Raw genomic sequence first — 26,941 nt, 5'->3', positions numbered from 1 at the left:
TTTAGTTGTCAAATGAACCTTTGTTAAAGTATTTTTCATTGTGCTTCTTAACTAGCTGGGCATTCCACCATACCACTGTTGATGTTGTCTATGATGCCATGAGGATGGCAGCCATCAGCATTGCAGCCCGTAGACTGGGCAGTCCCCAGGATCTCTTTAATGGTTCCAGAGTTATTTGGCTAAAGATAGGTGCTGCATCTGTCGATCAATGTTGACAGTCTCATCAAAAGTGATATTTCCACTTTGTTTAATGTTTTTCTGTTTCTGTCTCTTGGTGCTTCATTGAGGGCTTTGATGATCAGTGCAGAGGCAGAAGGTACCACCTCAATCTGGGCCTGTCTGCTCTGAACAGTCAGTTTCATAGTTATCCTCAGACCCTCCCAGTCACCAGTTGCCTTGGCACTGTCACCAACCATTTTTGGAGACAGACCCAGGGAGCCAATCTTTGGGGACCAGCACAGATGTGGCGCTGAGTTCGCCCCTGGTGCACCTCAGGTATACAACTTTGATCTCATTGAGGTTGAACTTTGGTGGCATGGTGGAGGCGGCTGGTGTCAGGTGAACTTAGATTTGGGACAACTGAAGAAAGTTGGCCTCCTCTGAGCTGAAAGCAACATAGCTTTTTTTTTTTTTTTGATATGGAGTCACGCTCTGTCACCCAGGCTGGAGTGCAGTGGCACGGTCTCAGCTCACTGCAACCTCCGCCTCCCGGGTTCAAGTGATTCTCTTGCCTCAGCTTCCTGTGTAGCTGGATTACAGGCGTGTGCCACCATGCCCAGCTAATTTTGTATTTTTAGTAGAGACAAAGTTTCGCTGTGTTAGCTAGGATGGTCTCGATCTCCTGACCTTGTGATCTGCCTGCCTCGGCCTCTCAAAGTGCTGGGATTACAGGCGTGAGCCACCATGCCCGGCCTGCAACATAGCTTTTTATATGCGCTAGGAAACCAGAAAATTCGTGTGACTTCCTTTATTGTGATATTGGCTTTATTGTAGTGATGTGGAACCTAACATACAGTATTTCTGAGGTATAGCTGTAATGACTGTGGTATTGGGGAAGGTTTTTTTTTTTTTTTTTTTTTTTAGGTCACTGTATTTTACCACTGAGTATTTTAGTTGAGGACTCTGAAATGTCATGTTTTTAAGATAAATGGGTGTAGATGGGTGGGGAAAACTATAGAATGTTACTTTGGCTTGTTAGGTAAGACTGGTGTTATCACCGGAGAAGAAAAATCTCACCCAATTTTTGGTCAAAATTGTAGTAACTGATATTATTTTTCTTTAAAAAATAATTTGTTCAGATAAAGTCTAAGAAATTCCCTATTAATCTCTCATTTTTTCTGGACACCGTAACTTTGTAATAGAATTTTATTCATACTCATAACTACACTGAAGTTGGATTTATAGAATATTGTTTGAACCTGCTATGTTTGGTGAATATTTTTCATTTTATTGTGCTGAGGAATATCTGAAGATACCAGCTTAACAGCCTTTTTTTTTTTTTTTTTTTGGATACGGAGTCTCACTCTGTCGCCCAGGCTAGAGTGCATTGGCCCAATCTCAGCTCACTGCAGCCTCCGCCTCCGGGTTCAAGCTGTTCTCCTGCCTCAGCCTTCCAGTAGCTGGGACTACAGGGTTTCACCGTATTGGCCAGGCTGCTCTCAACCTCCTGACCTCGTGATCTGCCCACTTTGGCCTCCCAAAGTGTTGGGATTACAGGCGTGAGCCACCGTGCCTGGCCTAACAGCCGTTTTTTTAAACGAAACTTTTTTTTCGCTTCTATGATTAACTGATATTTTGCTTTTCTTTTTTGAGGTTTAATCAAATTTTTTGTTTGTGGCCCAGTGCAGTGGCTCACACCTGTAATCCTAGCACTTTGGAAGGCCGAGGCAGGCAGGTCACTTGAGATCAGCAGTTCGAGACCAGCCCGGCCAACATGACGAAACCCCATCTCTACTAAAAATACAAAACTTAGCCAGACGTGGTGGTGTGTGCCTGTAATCCCAGCTACTCGGGAGGCTAAGGCTGGAGAATCGCTTGAACCTGGGACATAGAGGTTGCAGTGGGCTGAGATCGTGACACTGCACCCCAGCCTGGTCAACAGAGTAAGACTGTCTAAAAAAAAAAATTGTGTTCCCATTAGGCAAAGATGCTGGAGTTTTCACAGCACCTGATAGAAGTACAGCCAAGACTCATGAAGGGGAAGGGAAACCAGGAACTGGAAATTTATAACCCAGGCAGCTATTTTCTTTTTTTCTTTCTTTTTTTTTGAGACAGAGTCTTGCTCTGTCGCCCAGGCTGGAGTGCAATGGTGCAATCTCGGCTCACTGCAACCTCTGCTTCCTGGGTTCAAGTGATTCTCCTGCCTCAGCCTCCTGAGTAGCTGGAATTACAGGCGCATGCCGCCACACCCGGCTCATTTTATATTTTTAGTAGAGATGGGGTTTCACCACATTGTCCAGGCTGGCCTCGAACTCCTGACCTCAAGTGATCCTCCCGCCTCGGCCTTCCAACATGCTAGGATTACAGGCCACCGTGTCTGGCCCCATGCAGCTATTTTCTTACTACCTGGGGTAGCATGATATCTCTTGAGTCTTCCTGCTTTTCCACTTCATTTTTCTTACTTTGCATGTTGTCTTTCACCACTGCACATGGCTGGACATGTCTTCTAACTTTTAAATTCATATATTCGCTCATGGTTCTGTGATTTCATTCTGAACCTCTGGGAGAAAATTCAGTTTGAGGCAAGTATCTATGTCTAATCAGCTGTGGCTGATGAAGCCAAAGGTTCATAAAACATGGCTTTCAGGCCCATACAGGGCATACAATTCTCAGAGGATAGGTGTGTAGGTAAATAGACTTTCTAAAAGGTGGTGAATACAAAGGAATACTTAATGATAAAAAAAATTATGATTTTTTTATGAAATGAAAAAGATACTGCTCAGTGGTTTTATATATAGTAGGAAACTTCATTTCATCCATAATCTATACATGATTATTGTGAAGACTAAAAATGTCTCCCTTTTTTAAGAAAAAAACAATGGAGGTGATTAGCTTCTGCATGCAGAATTGGAAGTTTGAGTCATATTATTTTATGAGCATATGTGTATGATGATATATACCTTCTTTAACCTAATATTAATACCATTAATACATCACATCATTCTTCATTTAGCGAACATTTATTGATTGCCTACTCTCTGCCAGGGAGTGTGCTAGAACAGATGTTTACAGAGATGGGGGTGTAACATTGCTTACTCTCAATGCATAATCTAGTTGAGAAGAATAAATGTTCAGAGAAATAAATAGAGTATTAATGTGATAATCATAGTAGAGATATGTGCAAGATACTCTGGAAGCATAAGAAAAGAGACATGTCTCCATGACAGTCTCTCATGGAGAAAAGGGTAAGGAAGGCTTCGAAGAGCAGGTCTCCGGTGTTACATAGTAGTTGGCCATTGGAATAGAGATATTGTGACAGGAGGAACTGAATTTGCAAAGGTGGCATGGAGTTGTGTAAAGGGAGAAACTGTAAATGGTTCAGTATGACTGAAGTGAATTTTTACCCTGTTTAACTTAACGAAACTTAAACTAAAACTTTTTTTCATACCTGTCCTTCATATGGTAGTAACGATTTACTTTTTTAAGAGGCAATTGTATATTGTAGAATACTCAAATCACTTTTTGTTATATAATTTTGATGTCATTTTGGGAATTGGGAATGAGATGTCACTGATCATTTGCTTTCAGATTCCTTTATTGCATTTTTTTTTTTTTTTTTTTTTTTTTTGAGGGAGTCTTGGTCTGTCACCCAGGCTGGAGTGCAGTGGCACGATCTTGGCTCACTGCAACCTTCACCTCCCAGGTTCGAGTGATTCTCCTGTCTCAGCCTCCCAAGTAGCTGGGATTACAGGCATGCGTCACCACGCCTGGCTAATTTTTTTTTGTTTGTTTTGTTTTGTTTTTTTGAGACAGAGTCTGGCTCTGCCGCCCAGGCTGGAGTGCAGTGGCCGGATCTCAGCTCACTGCAAGCTCCGCCTCCCGGGTTCACGCCATTCTCCTGCCTCAGCCTCCCGAGTAGTTGGGACTACAGGCGCCCGCCACCGCGCCCTGCTAGTTTTTTGTATTTTTTAGCAGAGACGGGGTTTCACCGTGTTAGCCAGGATGATCTCGATCTCCTGACCTCGTGATCCGCCCGTCTCGGCCTCCCAAAGTGCTGGGATTACAGGCTTGAGCCACCGCGCCCGGCCGCCTGGCTAATTTTTTATTTTTAGTAGAGACAGGGTTTCCCCATGTTGGCCAGGCTGGTCTCGAACTCCTGACCTCAGGTGATCCACCTGCCTCAGCCTCCCAAAGTGCTGGGATTATAGGCGTAAGCCACTGTGCCCAGTCTCTTTTCTTTTCTTTTTGAGGCAGGGTGTCACTCTGTCCCCCAGGCTGGAGTGCAGTGGTGTGATCATAGCTCACTATAGCCTTGACCTCCTGGGCTCAAGCAGACCTCCCACCTCAGCCTCCTGAGTAGCTGGGACCACAGGCATGAGCAATCATGCCCAGCTAATTAAAAAAGAATTTTGTAGAGATGGGGTTTTTCTAATAGTGGTTGGTTTGTTAGTTTCCTTCTATGGTAGTTTTTCCTGTATAAGCCTGAACATGCATGCAGTGGATGACTGAAAATGGTAGAGCTTATAAAGCTTATGAAGTGCATAGTTTTAATTAAACATATGGGCCGTGTGTGGTGACTACTTGGGAGGCTGAGGCAGAAGGATTGCTTCAGCCAAGGAGTTCGAAGTTAAGGCGAGCTATAATTGTGCCACTGCATTCCAGCCTGGGTAACAGAGTGAAAGCTTGTCTCTTAAAAAAAAAAAAAAAAAAGGAAACATATGTAAAACTATTAAGTATCCATAAAAAAATTTTTTTAAATGCAAAAATGATACATTGTGTAAGCCTAATGTAATTTTAAAACATAATCTCTAAAATCAATGTCATTCTGCAATTTTATAATTTTAGAGAAAATAGCATATATATGTTATTTTATAAAACATTTAATTTTTATTTTTTTGAGACAGGGTCTCACTTTGTTGCCCAGGCTGGAGTGCAGTGGCATGATCTCAGCTCACTGCAACCTCTGCCTCCCAGGTTCAAACGATTCTCCTGCCTCAGCCTCCCACGTGGCTGGAATTACAGGTGTGCACCACCATGCCTGGCTAATTTTTTTATTTTTTATTTTTATTTTTGTTTTTTTGAGATGGAGTTTCACTCTTGTTGCCCAGGCTGGAGTGCAGTGGCTCAATCTGGGCTCACTGCAACCTCTTCCTCCCGGGTCGAAGCTATTCTCCTGCCTCAGCCTTCTGAGTAGCTGGGATTACAGGCATGCACCACCATACCTGGCTAATTTTGTATTTTTAGTCGAAACGGGATTTCTCCATGTTGGTCAGGCTCAGGTGATCCACCCTCCTCAGCCTTCCAAAGTGCTGGGATTACAGGCATGAGCCACCGTGCCTGGCCAATTTTTTTATTTTTAGTAGAAACAGGGTTTCATCATGTTGGCCAAGCTGGTCTCGAACTCCTGACCTCAAGTGATCCGCCAACCTTGGCCTCCCAAAGTGCTGGGAATACAGGCATGAGCCACCACGCCCGGCCAGTAAAACATTATATATCAGTATTTTTCTTCATAAAATTGTACCTGCTGTTAAGGAAAACCAGTGCAGGCTGTTGGCAGAATGCCTTGTGCTTCACTACACTGATTACAGTTGATTAACACCTTTACTTCTCTTTTCAATTCCTTTATCCACTCATTCATGATTCCTCCTCCACCCCATTAAAAATAATCAACCAACCAAAAACAAACAAATGAAAAAGCCGTAAAAGCCCAGGTTGACTGTTCTGAAAAGTGACTGAGATGAGAAGGAGAGAAGGAAAGTAGTTTTGGCTAGATTTGTGGAGGCGACAGCGGTGGTGTGTGTATTTGAAGCATGAGGTTTGTGATAAAAGTGACAAAAGTGACCAGTCTTCCTTTTGTCACTTTTATCTTTCAAATATGTTTCCCTCTAACTTTATCGAGGTATATTCAAATATACTTTTGATACTGTCTAGGAAGGAGATGATGAGTAAAGAAAAGGTGATATGCCTTGTGCTTGTTCCTCCTTTCGTGTGGAATCCCCTTCCATCTCTCCTCTATCACCTACTCATATTTCCGAATTTATATGATGTCTTTCTTTTTTGACTCCTCAAGCCTAAGCTGTGTGTCCTTCTTGTGCTTCCTGTGATTACTCCTGTTATAGACTTATCACGTATTATATTGCTTGTTTCCTTGTCTGCCTTCTCTATTAAACCCCTGTAAGGCAGGGTCATGTCTCATTTGTCTTTGTGTTTTAGTGCCTGGTTCTTAAGAGCCTGGCACATGCTAGAGGTACCATTTTAGGATTCTTGGTTGCAAATGACATAAATTAATTCTGGTTAGCTGAAACAAAGAAAAGGAATTTATTGGAAGCATATTGGTTGGCTTACAGAAATGACTAGAAGACTGGAGAACCAGACTCAGAGAACAAATATGAAACAAACCTCAAGGCTAGACCATAGCCAAAGTTATGCTATATCCTCTTCCTGTTGAACACACTGTTGATGCCACTGGATGCCATTGCTGGAGCATTGCCACTGGGTGCTGTATATCACTGCTCTAAGAATGATTTTTTTTTTTTTTTTTTTGCTTATAAACAATAGAAATTGATTTCCCATGGTTCTCAAGGCTGGAGATTCGAGATCAGGGTGCCAACAAGGTCAGGTTCTGGTGAGGGCCCACTTTTGGGTGGCAGACTGCTGACTTCGTGTATCCTTATATGGTGGAAACAGCCCTGAGAATGAATCTTAAACTGTTTTTGCTACTTAGCTCTAGATTCAAATTCTGCATGAGTGCATATAATTGACCAATCTATGTGCTTGGTGCCTAAATAGGGAGAGCAAATATCAGAGTTTTTTTTTTTTTGTTTTTTGTTTTTGTTTTTTTTGAGGCAGAGTCTCACTCTGTCACCCAGGATGGAGTGTAGTGGCTCAATCTTGGCTCACTGCAACCTCCGCCTCCCAGGTTCAAGCGATTCTCCTGCCTCAGCCTTCTGAGTAGCTGGGATTACCAGTGGGTGCCACCATGCCTGGCTAATTTTTGTATTTTTAGTAAAGACAGGGTTTCACCATATTGGTCAGGCTGGTCTCAAACTCCTGACCTCATGATCCACCCGCCTTGGCCTCCCAAAATGCTGGGATTATAGGTGTGAGCCACCATGCCTGGCCAAATATCTGGTCTTTTTCCACTTTCATGATTGGTTCGGACACCCAGTCTTTTTTATAAGATACATACAGTGGCAAATTTTCTAAACACAGAAAGGGAGTTCAGATGCTGGGTGGTCAAAAATAAAACTGATACATGTCCATTTCAATATTAAATAAATATTTGTCAGATGAATGAATGAGAGAATCGGAGTCATGATTTCCTGTCTCTAAACCTTTAAGTCACCAAACATTGAAGTAATAGTGGTGTTGCTAATGTAATTGAAAATAAAATAAATACCAAACCATAAAATAAGCAAAAGATAAGCAAACTCAGCAAATTTCTGGTTTTTTAAAATGATGAGTACCTCATTAAGTGATTTAAATCAAATTATTTGAATTGAATTTATACTTTTTTTCATCCCTTATTTTGAAATACCCAAGCCATGAGCTTATTTGCATATCTGATAATCTAATGCTGGATAGAATCAGGATTCTAATTTGGCTGAAGTGATTTCAGAGCATGTAGCTGCTATACCCCACTACATTTTATAGTTTTCATATAGTTGTATTCAGCAATGAATTAAAACAGGAACAATAAATCAGTATTTTAGAGAGCTCAGTCAGAGGAATGTTTATGCTTGTGAGGGAAAAAAGGTTTTTATTTATTTCTAAACCATCTTACTCACCAAATATAAGGTCTTACTATAACAACTTTGGAAAGCAGTTTGGCATTACCTACCACAGTTGAGTGTGTGTGTGTGTGTGCGCGCGCGCACGCATGTATACATATATGCTAGGAGTTTCATTCTTAGATATTTTTTAAAAATCCATGCATTTTTATATGCATCAAAACTCATAATAGCTTATATATGACTTTGTAATCATTTATAACGACCTCACATTGGAAACCAGTCAAATGTCAATTAACAATAAATGGATACATAAAATTGTGTATTTCTTTTTTTTTTTTTTTTTTTTTTTTTGAGACACAGTTTTGCTCTTGTCGCTCAGGCTAGAGTGCAATGGCGCGATCTCGGCTCACTGCTACTTCCGCCTCTGGGATTCAAGCAATTCTCCTGTCTCAGCCTCCTGAGTATCTGGATTACAGGCGTCCACCACCACGTCTGGCTATTTTTTCTTTTTTGTGTTTTTTAGTAGAGATGGGGTTTCACCATGTTGGCCAGGCTGGTCCTGAACTCCTGACCTCAGGTAATCCACCTGCCTCGGCCTCCCAAAGTGCTGGGATTACAGGCATGAGCCACTGCACCTGGCAAAATTGTGTATTCTTAAAATGAAAAACTATACAGAAATGAAAATGAACAAACTGCTATATATGAGTTTGGCCAAATCTCAAAAAACACTGTAGAATGAAAAAAGCTAGACCAAAAGACCGCATGCTTTATAGGTCCTTCCATGTTCCATTTATGTAAAAGTTCAGAAATAGAAAAAAACTAATCTACTGTTAGCATTCAAGATAGTGGTTCTCTCAGGGAAAGTTGGAGGGGGCTTCCTGTTACTAGTGATGTACTATTTCTCGACCTGTGAGGTGTTTGTAATGGATGATGTGTTTATTTTGTGATAATTCCTGGAGTTGTACATTTTCTTTCTATATGTGTGTTATACTTTAATTAAAAAGTAAAAACAAAACAAAAAGCAAAACAAAACAGGCTAGGTGCAGTAGCTCACGCTTGTTATCCCAACACTTTGGGAAGCCAGCATGGGCGGATCACTTGAGCCCATGAGTTCAAGACCAGCAGTTTGAGACCAACCTAGGGAACATGGCAAAATCCCATCTCTACCAAAAAAAAAAAAAAAAAAAAAAAAAAAAAGGCCAGACTTGGTGGTGTGCACCTGTAGTCCCAAGCTACTTAGGAGGCTAAGGTGGGAGGATCAATTGAGGTAAGCCATGATTGTGCCACTACACTCCACACTGATTTGAGTTTTGCTGAAACCAGTGGTTAAATATTTCTCTCTGGAAGGAAGTGGGGTAAGAGCACCTCAGATGTGGAGAACTGATTTCATCATATTTTTCATTTCATGGTACACTGTTGTGACTAACATGTATGAAGCCCTGCTTTATTTTATTCTCCTTTATCTCTTGTCTTCACTCCCATTTCCTTTCCCTCACAGTTATCCATATGTCTAATATATTATCCTGAGTGTCTTTGAAAACTATCATACTAACTTTATGTCTGTGTATCTGATATAGACATAAATATCTATGTATATGTCTAATATATTGTCTAATATATCATCCTGAATGTCTTTGAAAGCTATCATACTAACTTTAATGTATATGTTTTAAGTTTATATAAATGCTCTTTTGCTGTAGATTCCTTTCTGCTTCTTACTATTTTCATTCAACACTAAATTTAAATAATGTATCTGTGTTTCTGTGTTTACATCTATTCTTTTACTTCTGATTATCCCATGGTACTCGATAATGGTATCAGTTGCATTTTAAAAATTATTCCTGGCTGGGTGTGGTGGTTCATGCCTGTAATCCCAGCAATTTATGGGAGCCAAGGTAGGAGAATTGCTTGGCCCAGGAGTTTGAGGCTGCAGTGAGCTATGATTGCACCACCTCACTACAGCCTGGGTGACAGAATGAGACTTTGTCCCAAATAAATATTCATTCATTTAACAGATACTCCCCATATACTATTTGCCAGATACTGTTCTAGGTGCTGGTTATGCAGCAGTGAATAAAACAGAAAAATCTGTACCCTCATGGAACTTACAATCTTGTGGAAAGAGAGAGAATAAGTAAGTAAAACATATGGTATGTTAGACAGGCAAGCTGGTTAAGTTTTATGCCTCAGTTTGTTCAATTATAATAAAGGTACTTGAAACAAAATCTCCAAGGACCTTCCTAGCTCTAAAAATCCCATGATTCTGTGGTGTTTTAACTTTCTCATTTTTTTCTACTGTGCTGACCTCATCCCTTTAATAAATATTTATATACCTACCGTGTGTTTATAACTGCTATGCATGTGAGAGAATCAAAAGTAGAGCACAAAGTTTCTGCCTTTGAATTATTTATAGTCGGTCTGGAAACAAGAGGTATCTGTATATTAACACTGTTATTTCCAGTCTGTTCTTATCTGTTTAGAACAGATCCATATTCTCAAGGGAATAGCAGCTACTTCAGCTGCAACCTAATTTCTGCGTGAGGGATAGGGTTGCGCCTGAACACAGTATAAGACTCCCTTTTTTAAATGTTCTTATATATGTAAGAATCCTCACTGTAGTTCTGTAGCATTATTTTATGTTGTCCACTTATTTTCAATCTGGAACTTAGCCAGGATAGGAAAATTTATCTCAGAATTTATTAGATTGGTCTTCATTGGGATTTAATGGATGATCACTCACTGCCCTCATCTTTTGTGTGCCTATGTATGTCTGTGTGTAGTATCCCTCACTGCCTGCTGGGGATCAGTTCCAGGACCACCTGTGGATTCTAAAATCCACTCAAGCCCCACAGTTACCTGTTCAGAACTTGTGGATACAAAAAGTTGGCCTTCTATTTTTGCAACTTTCTTTTCCCATAATACCATATTTTCGATCCAAGTTGGTTGCAGATGCAAAATTGCCCATACTGAGGGCTGACATATTTATTGCAAAAAAAAAAAAAAAAAGAAAGAAAGAAAACCATGTGTAAGTGGAACTGCACAGTTCAAATCCATGTTGTTCAAGAGTCAACTGTATTTATATGTTTGTTTAATTATGTTCAAGTATAATGTTCTGGATGCCTGAGTAAATGTGACCAACAAGGCTTTCAGCACACCAAATATGCTTATACTTTGTGCTTTGGTTTGTTTCTGCGTCTATTTTGTAAGAAAGTATTGTTTTTAGAAATATATCTTTGCATTTCATTGGCTGTATGTACTTTGTGATAAAAGTATACCACTCCACAGGGATTAGGGATAGTGGGGTGAAGCGGGGAGAGCAGCGTGTGTGCTTATAAAAGGGCAACACCAGGGGCCCTTGTGATGGAACTGCGCTGCATCTTGTCTTTGATAATGGATACATGGTTTTATGCACATGTGACAAAACTGTGCTTATAAAGGACAATAACCAGGGATCCTTGTAATGGAACTGTACTATATCTTGATTTTGGTGATGGATATGTTGTATTATGCACATGTGATAAAACTGCATAGAACTAAACACACACAGATGAATACAAATAAAACTGGGGAAATCAGGATGAGATAGGTGAATCGTATCAATGTCAATAATACAGCTGTGTTATAGTTTTGCAAGATGTTACCATTTGAAGAAAACGGGGTGAAAGGTATACCAGATCTCTATGATTTCTTTCAACTGAATGTGAACCTACAATTATCTCAAACTAAAAGTTTCAATTAAAAACAATTTAAAGAAGTCTGTGTTAAAAGATAGTGGCTTAACACATGTAGATGCAGGAAGCACATTCATATATCACTTTGTGGAGCATGACTTTCATTTACAATCAAAGGATGCTCTGCTAAATAGATTTTATAAATTTTCTATTCTGAGTTTTCTTGTGCATGTATAGAAAGTAAGGCAATAGCTGTGATGTGTTATCTTCATTAGCAGAAGAAGAACTTTGCAAACACTTAAGTGATGCCAGTTTTGTATCAGTCTCATTGTCTGTGCCAAATGGAAATTCAGTTAATTCTAATAATGGTTCTTTTTTTTCATACAATTCATGGAATAAAATTAAAGTTTTTGGAAGTTCATTCATCAGAATGGAAATATTTGATATTATTGTGAATGCTAATGTGAATTCAACGTCAAAGAAAATGTTACTTTTTTTTTTTTTTTTTTTTTTTTTTTTTGGAGACAGAGTCTCACTCTGTCATCCAGGCTGGAGTGCAGTGGTGCCATCATGGCTTACTGCAGCCTCAACCTCCTGGGTTCAAGCAATCCTCCCACCTTAGCTTTCCAAGTAGCTGGGACTATAGTGCACGCTACCATACCCAGCAAATTAAAAAAATTTTTTGTACAAATAGGGTCTCATTATGTTGCCCAGGCTAGTCTCAAACTCCTGACTCAAGTGATCCTTCTGCCTCGGTCTCCCAGAGTGCTGAGATTACAGGCATGAGCCACTGTGCCTGGCCATTTGTTATTTTTTTTTAATTTTTTTAAAATTAAATTTAATTAATTATTATTATTTTTTGAGACTCGCTCTGTTGCCCAGGTTGGAGTGCAGTGGCACTATCTTGGCTCACTGCAACCTCTGCCTCCAGGGTTCAAGCGATTCTCGTGCCTCAGCCTCCCGAGTAGCTGGAATTACAGGTGCGTGCCCCCATGCCCTGCTAACTTTTGTGTTTTTAGTAGAGATGGGGTTTCGCCCTGTTGGCCAGGCTGACCTCAAGTGATCCTCCCGCCTCGGCCTCCCAAAGTGCTGTGATTATAGGCGTGAGCTACCATGCCCAGCCAATTTTATTTTTTTGTTCAGATGAGGTCTTGCTGTGTTGCCCAGGCTGGTCTTGAACTCCTGGCCTCAAGTGATCTTTCTGCCTTGACCTCCCAGTGTTAGGATTATAGATATGAGCCATCACACCTGGCCTGTTTTTAGAATAATGATATAAATATTAAGTATAATGGGGCAGAGTTAATGTCAAAACAGTGTTCTTACTATATTAAGAAACAATGTGGCAGAAAATATATTTGAAATTGGTTGTAGCACATTCATTATTTATAATTACATCTAAATAAGTCTGGTATTCTACCAATAAAATCACTATAATTTTCAAAATTTACAAGTATTTCTATATACATATAGTATTTTTACTAGAAATTTTTGTGATAACTGATGTTGAATTTTTAAAAATGTTTCAGCAAGTCAGTATTTATGTTGTTTCATTGCCACCTGTCAGCAATAACATCTTAGAGATACTTGAAAAATATGTTTACCACTCCGTATTTACTCCCTGAAATTTTTTCAGGGAACTTGAGAGGGAGTGGCATCCTCATTTTAAAAATACATGTATCTATCCTGACAATATTTAGCAGTTCAAAAGGTAATCAGATTGTGAGTATATTATTTTGCTTTCATTCTTTTCACCCTCCATTTCAAGACACTATCGAATTTTTCTTTCTTTTTTTCTTCTTTCTTTCTTTTTTTTTTTTTTTTTTTTTTTTTTTTTTTGAGACAAGGTCTTGCTTGGTCACCCAGGCTGGCTGGAGTGCAGAGGTGTGAACAAGGCTCACTGCAGCCTCGACCTCCTGGGCTTAAGCAATCCTCCCATCCCAGCCCCACCAAGGAGCTGGGACTACAAGACTGCACCACCATGCCTGGCGACTTTTGGTATTTTTTGTAAAGACAGGATTTTGTCATGTCTCAAATTCCTGAGCTCTAGCGATTCGCAGGCCTCAGCCTCCCAAAGTGCTGGGATTATAGATGTGAGCTACTGTACCTGGTGTTTATTAAATTCTTGACTCAGTTTATGCCCTTACCCCCTTCTCTTCCACTTCTCACAGACACACACACACACGTCAAGGACCTAACCAAGTTAGATGAATCTTGTGTCTGGGTGTAGCTGCTCCTGTTTCCTGGTTGTTAGTAGATATTCCATGTTGGTTAAAGCTGTGGCTTCTTCCTCTTGAGGTGCTTATGATTTCTGTGCTGCAGCTTGTTTCCCTGCAGAAGCTATTGACTCCTACTGAAACTCCTTTTGTGTGTGCATGTGTCTGTTGTTAAAGCTAACCTATAGTGCTTGGTACAATACAGTTGGTCTGGCTATGCTCTTAAGACTTTGTCAGTGGCATCATCTTTCCATCTAGTGTTTAAAATGACTCATAATTACAAGTTACTAAATCACTTAATTAAAAAAATATGATATTGACATATTGAATTCCGTAATATGACATTGCTTAGTCTCTTGTTCAGAAGACTTTGGTTCCTTGGTGAGATTTGATATAAATGATTCTATTTAAGTACATTTGCCCCTTGGTATCCTCCAAGGATTAGTTCCAGGATACCCCCAACCTCCACCCCTTGGATACCAAAGTCCACATATACTCAAGCCCCTTACGTAAAATGGTGTAGTATTTGCATATAATCTACACACATCCTCCGGTATACTTTAGTTAGTTAGTTAGCTAGTTAGTTTTGAGATGGAGTCAGGCTCTGTTGCCCAGACTGGAGTGCAGTGGCATGATCTTGGCTCACTGCAAGCTCCGCCTCCCAGGTTCATGCCATTTTCCTGGCTCAGCCTCCCGAGTAGCTGGGACTACAGGAGCCCGCCACCACGCCTGGCTAATTTTTTGTATTTTTAGTAGAGACAGGGTTTCACTGTGTTAGCCAGAATGGTCTCGATCTCCTGATCTCGTGATCCGCCCACCTCGGCCTCCCAAAGTGCTGGGATTACAGGCATGAGCCACCGCACCTGGCCCTTCCTGTCTACTTTAAATCACCTCTAGATTATCTATAATACCTAATTCCATTAAATGCTATATAAATAGTTATACCAAATTATTTTGTTAAATTTGTACTACATTTTTTTGTTGTATCATTCATTTGAGATAGAGCTTTACTCTGTTACCCAGGCTGGAGTGCAGTGGTGTGATCAGGGCTCACTGCAGCCTCAGCTTCCTGGGCTCAAGTGATTCTCGTGCCTCAGTCTCCTGAGTAGCTGAGAATACAGGCATGTGCCACCCTGCCTGGCACTAACTTTCTTTCTTTCTTTTTTTTTTTTTTTAAGAGATGGGATCTCATTATATTGCCCAGGCTGGCTTTGAACTCTTGGGCTGAAACGATCCTCCTGCCTTGGCCTCTCAAAGTGCTGGAATTACAGACGTGAGCCACTGAGCCCAGTCTGTTATTTTTATTGTTTTTGAAAAACATCTTTTCGGGCCATATGTGGTGGCTCATGCCTGTAATCCCAGCACTTTGGGAGGCCGAGGCAGGCAGATCACCTGAGGTTAGGAGTTCGAGACCAGCCTGACCAACATGGAGAAACCCAGTCTCTACTGAAAATACAAAATTAGCTGGGCATGGTGGCACATGCCTGTAATCCCAGCTACTTGGGAGGCGGAGGCAGAAGAATCTCTTGAACCTTGGAGATGGAGGTTGCGGTGAGCCAAGATCGAGCCACTGCACTCCAGCCTGGGCAACAAGAGCAAAACTGTCTCAAAACAACAACAACAACAACAAAACATTTTTTCAATCCATGGTATGGATATGGAACTCATGGATACGGAAGGCTGACTGTAGTATCTTTGAAATTTGTAATAAAGGGAAAGTACTTTTGGGTATTCTTTGAAATTTTTTTATATGGAAGTTACTTGAGTCTATATTTGAATTATGTTAAATGTATACATTTTTCCCATGTGAATGAGGCTCTGTACACAGTGCCCCAGAAATAGGCATGTTGTTCTTTCTTACGCTCTTTACCCTGTGCACATTTCCTCTTTTGTACCCTTATTTATTCTTCTTGCTTTCTTTTTCTCCCCCTTATGTGCTTGTTTTTTCTTTTTTTTCCTCATTGCCTCTCTTCAGCATGTTTTGTTTTTAAAGTATGTATTTATTCTTTACTGAAACGTGTTTCCCGAAGAACTTGTTTTTAAAAATTGCTTATTGGCTCTTAACCATAAGAAAACAATACATGAAGTCAGTTTAGTAATTATCACTATTAACAGAACTTTAAGTATCCTCAGGCATATTGGGGCAAATATTTGATTGGAATGAATTTAAGTCCAATTCTTACTCTTTTCAATACAGTTATTTCTCAAACTCTGAGGCTGCGGAGTTCGCACATTGAAATCTGTCATCTTTTTCAGAGAGAAACTTTTTGTAATGTGTAAGTAGTTTTTGGCTTTCATTTTGATTTGTTTCAGTTAGCTATTTTCTGTATTAAACACAGTGAAACCTTAATTTTCCAGAAGTCTTAATAATTTGGAATATATTCTCCACGTAATAATTATGGGTAACAAATGATACAAAGTAATTCAATTGAAAGATGTCTCAAGATGTGCCTTGGGTCACTATTAATTCAACACCATTTATTAGAGACAAAATCTTCAATGTAAAGAATACGGTTCCCTTTTAGTAGTTATTTCCTGTGTTCTATTGTGAATGAGTTCAAATTATTAAATTTTGTGAAAAATACCCAAAAGAGCTAATGAAAAGGAATTTTATAAATTAATATATCTCAAATATGTACTTATAATTATAACTAGTTATTTCCAAGGATAAGGTGGTAGTTCTCAAAAAAACTTATTAAATATATGTTTTCATGAAAATACTGTATCTCTTCTCTTTCCCCTTTTTTTTTTGAGACAGAGTCTACCTCTGTTGCCCAGGCTGGAGTACAGTGGCATGATCTTGGCTCATTGCAACCGCTGCCTACAGCGTTCAGGTGATTCTTGTTCCTCAGCCTCTCAAGTAGCTGGGATTATAGGCATGCACCATCATGCCTGGCTAATTTTTGTATTTTTGGTAGAAACGGGGTTTCACCATGTTGGCCAGGCTGGTCTTGAACTGCTGACCTCAAGTGATCCACCCATCTCGGCCTCCCCAAAGTGCTGGGATTATAGGCTTGAGCCACTCTGCCTGGCCTCTTACCCTCTTTCTACATAGCAAGACATAAAACTATTTTATGCAATAGTAAGTGTCTACTTTAGTTTGTTTGTTTATTTATTTATTTATTATTTTGAGACAGAGTCTCACTCTTGCCCAGGCTGGAGTGCAGTGGCGTGATCTCAGCTCACTGCAGCCTCTGCCTTCCGGGTTCAAGCAATTCTCCTGCCTCAGCCTCCTGAGTAGCTGGGATTTCAGGCATGTACCACCATGCCCCGCTAATTTTTTTTTGTATTTTAAGTAGAGATGGGGTTTCACTGTGTTGGCCAGCCTGGTCTCGAACTCCTGACCTCAAGTGATCTGCCTGCCTTGGCCTTCCAAAGTGCTGGGATTACAGGCATGAGCCACCACGCCTGGCCATGCTTTAGTTTAAAAAACGTAAAGTTAGTGTGTAGGAAAAAGGAGGATGTTTTAGTTTCTTCATTATGATGGAATGAAAATACTTTACCAGAGTAATTTTTAAGGTTATATGTATTTAGAGCTTATAATATAAAATTCATGCACACATGAAAGCACATAAGTAAAGGCTGATATAACCTTTGACCTAATAATTCTATTTCAGTAAATGTATCCTGAAGAAATCCTAAAATTGTATCCAGAGGTTTATCAAGATTATTCATTGTACCCTTTAAAAAATATTAGCAAAATAAGTAGAAGTAATAAATGATCTACAGTAAGCACATAGGTCAAAAATGGTATATCCATAAAATAAAATACTATGCAGCCCTTTAAAAATTGTTTTCAAAGACTAATGAACTGGAGGAAAAAAAAAAACAAAAGTGCTTTTGTTATTCTGCAACTTTCTTAAACAGATGGTCAATTGGGTAAAACTGCTCTTTTTTTGGGAGCACTTGTTATATGCAGTGAGCTGAGGGTGATGAGTCAGCATTTAATAGCCTTCTCAGAAGAACAGGTTGTTAACACTTTCTTTTTAAGTGTCCATCTAGGAGGCATTTCTGAAAAGGTTAAGCCCTTTATCATATGTAGAAATCCTATATATAAGGAAATTGCTGCATAGGTGCCATTAGTATGTAAATAAAACAAGGAGAAACATTTAATCCTTCTTTAGTGTCTTTTTTTTTTTTTCTTTTTTTTCCAGACAGAGTCTCGCTCAGTCGCCCAAGCTGGAGTGCAGTGGCATGATCTCGGCTCACTGCAACCTCCGCCTCCCGGGTTCAAGCGATTCTCCTGCCTCTGCCTCCCGAGTAGCTGGGACTACAGGCACATGCCACCGTGCTTGGCTAATTTTTGTATTTTTAGTAGAAATGGGGTTTCACCATATTGGCTGGGCTGGTCTCAAACTCCTGACCTTGTGATCCACCCGCGTCGGCCTCCCAAAGTGCTGGGATAACAGGCATGAGCCACCTTGCCCAGCCTAGTCTCATTTTTAAAGAAAATAGTGAGAATACTTACAGTATATTTGAGCGATTAATACAGATTCCAAGAAATGTGTCACGAATTCTGAAAACTGATGACATTAGCAATATAGAAAATTAAATGAGTTTTGGGATTTCGATTAAAATGTTAATAATTATATTGTAAACAAGTATATACTACATAAGAATATCTTTGCCCTGAGATTTTATGGTCTACAAAGGAAGGTTGTTTACTATAAACTAGCATTTTCTTAGGGTTGTTTCTTGTTGTTAAGTGGGAAAATATGGTTCATTGTTCAAATAGACTTGGGAAATCCTGAGTTAAGCAAAGTTTATCGGCTACCTTTATCAGAAGATTGCTGAGGATTTAGTATTTTTATATATATAAGTAAATATCCAAAGAGACCTGTAGTGTGTATATGTAATTTATTTGTCCATGGAATCTTTTCTTTGCACTTATTGGAAGTGTGTCTAACATGAAACAAAATCTGGGAAATTGTTTTAGATTAAACTTTTTTCCTATAATAGAGATACATAAATAATGACGGTGCTGTGGAATGTATTCTCCTAGTTAAAGAAAAAAATAGGTTGGGTATGGTGGCTCATGCCTGTAATCCCAACACTTTGGGAGACTGAGGTGGGAGAATCTCTTGAACCCAGGAATTTGAGACCAGCCTGGGCAACAAAATGAGACTCTGTCTCTACAACAAAAACAAACTAGCCACGCGCGGTAGTGCACACCTGTGGTCCCAGCTGCGCGGGAGGCTGAGGCAGAAGGATTGCTTGAGCCCAGGTGGTCAAGGCTGCAGTGAGCCATGTTTGCGCTACTCCATTTCAGCCTGGGCGACAGAGCGAGACCCTGTCTCAAAAATAAATAAATACATAAATAAAATTAAGTGATACCAGACAACCAAAAGAGACTGCAGATATATGATAGATTCTGTGTATTTTTTCTTTGAATCTATTGTGAGCATGCATTACTGTTATACTCTCTTACTTTTATTATTTAAAATTATTCTCTTTGATATATCTGCTGAGACTTACTTCTGGTAGATTTTTGTGTGTGTGCTTTTGTAGTTTTGGAACAGAAGCTTGTCTTCCACTGGGCTTTGTTTGTGGAAAACCTGGGTTGAGGCTGTACCCTCAAGAACTGTTTTACTTTTCAAGGGGTATCACTAGCTTGAGAACAGTTTTTTTTTTTCTTTTTGAGACGGAGTTTCGCTCTTGTTGCCCAGGCTGGAGTGCAATGGTGCGATCTCAGCTCACCACAACCTCTTCCTCCTGGGTTCAAGTGATTCTCCTGCCTCAGCCTCCCAAGTAGCTGGGATTACAGGCATGTGCCACCATGCCTGGCTAATTTTGTATTTTTAGTAGAGATGGGGTTTCTCCATGTTGGTCAAGCTGGTCTTGAACTCCAACCTCAGGTAATCTGCCCGCCTCAGCCTCCCAAAGTGCTGGGATTACAGGCGTGAGCCACCGTGCTCCGCCAACCTGAGAACACTTGTTATTAATTTCTTAGTTTCCTGGGACCATCCATATGGTGTAAGTTCAAACCCCAAACCCAAGTGTGAATAGGCCTATTGTTATGAATTCTCAGAGGAGACTCCCCCACCACCCTCCCTACAACTTTATTATCTCCCTGTGTCAGTGGATAGGTCTTTTAAATCCACTCTTTGGCTGGGAGTAATAGTCCTTTGAAACTCTCGGCTTTATACAGGTGGCTCAGTTCCAATTCTCTGTCTATGTGGTCTGAAGTGCTTATCTCCCATGCTTTTAATGCCTTCTAAAACACAAACCGGATCAGGTGCGGTGGCTTATGCCTGTAATCCCAGCACTTTGGTAGACTGAGATGGGAGGATCATTGGACCCCAGGAGTTCAAGACCAGCCTGGGCAACATAGTGAGACCCTCCCCCCCGCCCATCTCAGAAGAATAAAACAAAATAAACACACAAACCTCTTGATTATTGAGGAGATCAGTAAATTTCCCCACTCAGTGGTAATTTACAGACTGCATTCTGACTTTTGGTTTCCTCAGTGTTTTGGGGACCTAGGAATTACCCTTACATTCTTACAAGTCTATGTAAGATTTATATTTAAAAGCGCTTATTGAACGACTGTGCATTTATTTATTTATTTATTTATTTATTTATTTATTTATTTGAGGTGGAGTTTCACTCTTTTTGCCCAGGCTGGAGTGCAGTGGTCTGATCTCGGCTCACTGCAACCTCTGCTTCCCAGGTTCAAGCGATTCTCATGCCTCAGCCTCCTGAGTAGCTGGGATTACAGGCACCTGCCACCATGCCCAGCTAATTTTTGGTATTTTAGTAGAGAGAGGGTTTCACCATGTTGGCCAGGCTGGACTCAAACTCCTGACCTCAGGTGATCCACCCTCCTCGGCCTTCCAAAGTGCTGGGATTACAGGCGTGAGCCACTTGCGCCTGGCCAGACTGTGCATTTAAAAAGATCTCTTTTTGTTGTCTACTTAGGTAATGTAGGTTTCCATATTGCCAAAATTGGGAATTCATCCATTACTTTTATAATAAAAGATTGCTAAAGATGTTTTTATTGTTAAAAAAATTCTTTTTACATGTAAGTTAAATATATAATGCTAGTGTGTTTATCAAGGAGCTAGTGCTCTTTTTGTAGTTTTTGTTCTTATATGCACACAAACCACTTATATTTATTTTGCTTATTATAGGGGAGTACTACTCTTTTACTTTCCTTTTAGATGTAACCTTCTGTAATGGAAGATGATTGAAGACAAGGGGCCTCGTGTTGCTGACTACTTTGTTGTAGCAGGATTAACTGATGTTTCAAAGCCTCTAGAAGAAGAAATTCACTTCAACGATGCTTGTCATAAAGTAGCTAAACCAAAAGAACCTATTACAGATGTTTCAGTTATTATCAAATCTCTTGGGGAGGAAGTCCCACGGGATTATATTTGTATCGATAGTACCCCAACTGGATTGTCAGCTGATCTTAATAATGGAAGTCTTGTGGGGCCACAGATTTACCTTTGCTATAGAAGAGGAAGAGATAAGCCTCCACTTACAGATCTGGGGTAAGTATTTTTTTAAATGACTTACTGTTATTAATCCAAATAATATGCCTTGTAGATTTTGAGATTAATTGTTCATTTTGGTCATTAATAGATGTATGGCAGATTTAGAAAAATAGACAAGTTTGTATTCAGAAACCTGTGTTCTCTCCATATTTCCTTTTGTCTCTCTTTATCCTACAGTTCCCAGCAGTCTTACCGTGCCTGGGTTTCTTTCTGTTAGAGGCAGGGGAGAGAATTTGAAAAAAATTTGCAGGAAAGTACTAGAAAATTAATGTATTATCCTGATTGGAAAATTTTTGATTATTTTTAAAATATGAAAAAAGGCTTTTAGGCATGTTATAATGATCAGCATAGATGGATTATTTTATTTTTTTTTTTTTTTTTTTTTTGAGACGGAGTCTCGCTCTGTCACCCAGGCTGAAGTGCAGTGGCGCGATCTCGGCTCACCGCAAGCTTTGCCGCCTCGGCCTCCCAAAGTGCTGGGATTACAGGCGTGAGCCACCCGCACCTGGCTGGATTTTCTTTTTTTTAAAGAGACAGGCTCAATCTCTATCACCCAGCTGGAGTGCAGTGGCATGATCATAGCTCACTGCAGCCTCAAACTCCTGGCCTCAAGTGATCCTCCTGCCTCAGCCTCCTGAGTAGCTGGTACTATAGATACAGGCCATCACGCCTGGCTAGTTTTTAATTTTTTTGTAGAGACAGGGTCTTGCTATGTTGCCCAGGCTAGTCTCGAACTCCTGGCCTCAAGTGATCCTCCTGCCTTGGCCTCCCAAAGTACTGGGATTACAGATGTGAGCTACCACACCCAGCTCCATTATAGATGGATTGTTAACTATGTGTATCAAAGAAGGATCTTGGGGTAAATTAGAGCTTTACTTGGGGTGCTTTATTATTGAGATATAATTCATGTACCATACAGCCACTCATTTATTTAAAGTGTACAGTTTAATAGTTTTTAGTATTTTCAGAGTTATGCAACCATCACCACAGTAAATTCTATGACATTTTTATCATGTCAAAAAGAAACACAGTACTCATTAATAGTTGCTCCCTAATTTCCTAACTCACTTAGCCTTAGATTACTTTCTGTCTTTATGGATTTGCCTGTTTTGCACATTTCATATAAATAGAATCATACTATGTATATGATCTTTTTTGATTGACTTCTTTCACTTATTATGTTTTCAAGGGTCATCCATGTTATAGTATGTGTCAGTACTTTATTCCATTTTATGACTGAATAGTATTCCATCATATGGGTATAACACAATTTATTCATCTGTTGATGGATGTTTGAGACTTTTCCACTTTTGGGCTATTATAAATAATATTGCCATGAATATTCTTTTGCAAGTTTTTATGTGGACATATATTTTCATTTTTTATATGTATATACCTAGGAGTGACATTGCTGGGTCATATGGTAATTTCATGTTCAGCCTTTTGAGGAACTGCCAGACTGCTAAGCAACTGTACCATATTGCATTCCCACTTGCGGTACATGAGGGTTCCTATTTCTCCATGTCCTAGTCAGCATTTCATATTATTTTGATTATTGCTGCCCCAGTAGGTGTGAGATAGTATCTCATATGGTCTTGATTTGCATTCACTTGATGGCTAATGATGTTGAGCATCTTTTTATGTGCTTACTGACAAGTTTGTGTATCTTTGGAGAAATGTCTATTCAGATCCTTTCCCCATTTTTAATTTGGTTGTCTTTTTATTTGTTTAGCTATAAGAGTTCTTAACATATTCTAGATAAAGTCCCTTATCAGTTAAATGATTTACACATATTTTCTGTAGGTTCTTTTTACTTTCTTTATGGAATCCTTTGAAGCCAAAATATTTAGATTTTATACCTGAGTATAAGGCAGAGAGGTTAAGTAACTGCTTACAGAACTGCAGCTAGTAACAGGAGGTAGGAATTTGAATTTAGATTGTCTAACTTCTTTGTGTGTAGGTGCCCTTTTTTTAAGTTAAAAAAAAAAGTAAAACAAGACCAAAAGAAGAAAGAATAAGCACTTAACCTAACATTAGGGTTCATGCAGTTGCTATGATTAAGCATCGGATTTAACTGTGAATTTTCAAAATGTTGAGAAGATTAAAAAAAAAAAATTGTTGATGGCCAGAACAAAAAGTGAAATTAAAACTTATATTAGAAATAATTTGGCCAGGCACAGTGGCTCGTGCCTGTAATCCCAGTGCTTTGGGAGGCCTAGGTGGGTAGATCACCTGAGGTCGGGAGTTCGAGATCAGCTTGACCAACATGACAAAACCCTGTCTCTACTAAAAATACGAACTTAGTCTGTTGTAGTGGTGTGTGCCTGTAATCTCAGCTACTTGGGAGGCTGAGGCAGCGGGAGAATTGCTTGAACCCGGGAGGCGGAGGTTGCAGTGAGCCAAGATCATGCCATTGCATTCCAGCCTGGGCAACAAGAGCAAAACTCCATCTCAAAAAATAATAATAATAATAATTTGACCAGTTTTTGGCATTATATTTTATTTTTATAGTGGATTTTATATGAGAGAATATTGGTTGATGATGAAGACATTGCTTGTTACAAGTTTTATAGCAAATGCAAAAACACAATTTATAGCTTTATAGCAAATACAAAAACACATTTAATTTGTAGCTAGGCACGGTGGCTTACACCTGTAATCCCAACACTTTGGGAGGCTGAGGCAGACAGGTCACTTGAGGTCAGGAGTTCAAAACCAGCCTGGCCAACATGGTGAAACTTCGCCTCTACTAAAAATACAAAAATTAGTTGGGTGTGGTGCCACACACCTATAATCCCAGCTACTTGGGAGGCCGAGGCTGGAGAATTGCTTGAACCTGGGAGGCAGAGGTTGCAGTGAGCCAAGATCACGACACTGCACTCCAGCCTGGGTGACAGAGTGAGACTCTGAGACTCTGTCTCAAAAAAACAATATATAGCTTATTTTATTTTTATTTTTTTACTCGTGCTAAGGACTTGGCATTAAAGTACAAATCAATGAATTCAGTGAGGGAATAAACTAATATTATTTAAGCACTATTTTTTTTAGTGTCACTAAGTGCTTAAATATTCAAAACTTAATGAACGAATGCCAGGTCCACCCTGTACTAAAAGCCTACGATTTTACCCCAACAAAGAAAAAATAAAAGCCTAGTGCCTCACCCAGACTTTTGATTAAGGATGGATTTGAAGTTAGATTGTCTTAGCCTAAAACTCTCTCTTAAAGCTAAGGAAAGTATTGGAGATAAAAGTGTGCAAGCATACTCTACACAGTTGGGCAAGTAACCTTTTGTAAAATTTTAACTTTGGCCAAAATGCTAGTTGCTTTTTCTAAAGAAGGTGCTTGTTTTAGAGACAAAAAAAAATTAATAACTATATTAAATGATGTGCCAAAACAGGTACCTTCACATTTAATTGTGCCTTTTCTCTGGTTTGTATTAACAAAAACAATGGTTTATCAGAATTTTTCCTTAAAACAAAGTTTTTGGTGGGGTAAAGAGTTATTCTTTGATGTATACAAGACCATGCATTTCAAAATTGCAGTAAGATTGGAATATTTTTACTACACTGCTACATTTAAGGATCAGTTGATGATGCCTGAGAACATTGCTTTTCATATTTAAAGTGCTTTGTTTATTTGTATATTCATTTTTAAAATTTTATTTTTAGGGTTTTATATGACTGGAAGGAAAGATTGAAACAGGGTTGTGAAATTATTCAGAGTACTCCCTATGGACGCCCCGCAAATATCAGTGGGAGTACCTCATCACAAAGAATTTATATCACTTACCGAAGAGCCTCTGAAAACATGACTCAGAATACATTGGCTGTCACTGACATATGTATTATTATACCCAGTAAAGGAGAAAGCCCACCACACACGTTCTGCAAAGTTGACAAGAATCTCAATAACAGTATGGTAAGTGACTTACTTGCACTGATAACATTAACCACTGATGAAAAGAGCATAATTTTAAATTTTTTTTTTTTTTGAAAACAGCATAGTATAATTACAGAATTGAAAAATGTGTTTTTAAAGATGTTAGATATTTTATTTTTTGGAAAGTACTTTGTACTTTCAAAAGAAACTGCAAAGAACTCTTCTTTTTAATTAAAAAAATAATTTCCCCCACCCCCCCTGCCCACTACAAAAGCAATGAGTATCCTTCCACTTGTGGACTAGATCCCACACCTCAATAGGACTAGATCCCACATCTCAATTTACCTATTTGAGGACATGGCTTTAGTAGTCCTCCCTACTTTTTTGTAAATCATCGGTTTTTCCCTCCCTTTTTCTTCCAACATGCACAGATTTCTTATCTTTATAAAACTTCTTGATCTCATATTCCTCTCCTTCCATTGCCGCATTTCGTTATCCTTTACAGTAAAAGTTCTGGAAAGAGTTGAGTATATTCTGCCCCATTCCTCAGTTTGCTCTTTCTAGTCAGCCTTTTGTCTCCATCACTCCATCAAGATTTCTCTTGTTGTCATATCCAGAGATCAATTCTTTGTTTTAATTTTTCAGCAAGTTTCTACATAAATGATTATTTCTTCCTTCTTGAAACAGTGCCATGAAGAAGAAATATACTTTCTTCTTAGGTACTCTCTTGTTTTTTCCTTTTACCTCACCAGTCATTCCCTTTCTGCCTTTGCCAATTCCTTTTCATCTCCCCATCCCTATACAATGGAGTGCCTCATGGTTCAGTCCTCAAACCATTTATCTTCACCACCTAAACATACTCCTTTGGTGATCTAATCATTTAAATACAGGCCATGTGTGGATGACTTCTAAATTTGTCTAATCTGGACTTCTCTAATTCACCATCCCTTCTTGAATATCATATAATGGAGCATCTCAAATTTATTATATCCAAAACTGAACTCCTGATTATCCCCATAGTCTTCCTTATCTAGCAAATGGAAATTCCATTCTTCTAGTAACTCACACTGAAAAACCTTGGAGTAAACTTAACCTTTATCTTCTCCTCATTCAGTTCTTCTGTAAACTCTGTTAACTATAATTTCAAAACGTATCTTGAACATGGCCACTTCTCAGCACCTCTATTGCCATAACCCTAGTCTAAGCCATAATTGTCTCTTAATGGGATTATTGCAGTAGTGTTCTAATCCAGGGGTCAGGCAAATTTTTTCTTTAAAGAGCTAGGTAATAAATTAGGTTTTACAGGTCATACAATCTCTGTCTCATAGTCATCTCTTTTTTTTAACCCTTATTTATAAAAGCAAAAACTATTCTTAGTTTAGATATACAAGAACAGACCTTGGGCCAAATGCAGGCCATAGTTTTTTATCTAACTGATCAATTCTTCCACTCTGCTCTCTCTGTTGTATTCTTTGCATAGACAAGAGTGATCCTTTAAAAACATAGATCAGATCCTGTCACTACTCTGCTTAAAACCCTTAATGGCTTCCCATCTCACTCTTAGTAAAAGCCAAAGTCCACCCATGCATGATCCTTAACTGTCTTGTCTTTGTTCTTTTATTACTGTTTTGAATTAAAAAAAAAAAAAAAGGAATGTATACTTAAAGAATATTGGAGGGCAGGGAGTATCTAAATTATAGATCTATGAAGTAGAAAGTGAGAAAGTGAAGGTTCTTGTTCCTACTTCCATGTTTTGTCAGGGGTAACAATGAGCAATTTGACTTGTATCC

The 26,941-nt window shown here is 39.2% G+C and overlaps 1 protein-coding gene across 14 annotated transcripts in view; it reads left to right on the top strand.

Annotated features, from left to right (window-relative positions):
* The window catches only part of DENND4A (DENN domain containing 4A), a 132,207-nt gene that overhangs the window by 15,129 nt on the left and 90,137 nt on the right, over positions 1–26,941 (top strand). For 5 of the 14 annotated variants that reach the window (XM_050795910.1, XM_050795909.1, XM_050795908.1 and 2 more), the window contains exons 2-4: positions 15,974–16,052; positions 20,937–21,269; positions 24,941–25,190. In XM_050795910.1, the coding sequence (XP_050651867.1) occupies positions 20,959–21,269; positions 24,941–25,190 (561 nt within the window). In that variant the 5' untranslated portion in view covers positions 15,974–16,052; positions 20,937–20,958. Of the gene's footprint in view, positions 1–9,594; positions 10,027–13,057; positions 13,283–15,973; positions 16,053–20,906; positions 21,270–24,940; positions 25,191–26,941 lie in introns of those variants that run through there. The other 9 variants (XM_050795907.1, XM_050795904.1, XM_050795905.1 and 6 more) reach the window with 6 other exon arrangements.

The sequence above is a fragment of the Macaca thibetana genome, chromosome 7 (genome assembly GCF_024542745.1).
Source record: "Macaca thibetana thibetana isolate TM-01 chromosome 7, ASM2454274v1, whole genome shotgun sequence".
NCBI lineage: Eukaryota > Metazoa > Chordata > Mammalia > Primates > Cercopithecidae > Macaca > Macaca thibetana.
This window is presented reverse-complemented; position numbering and strand designations above follow the sequence as displayed.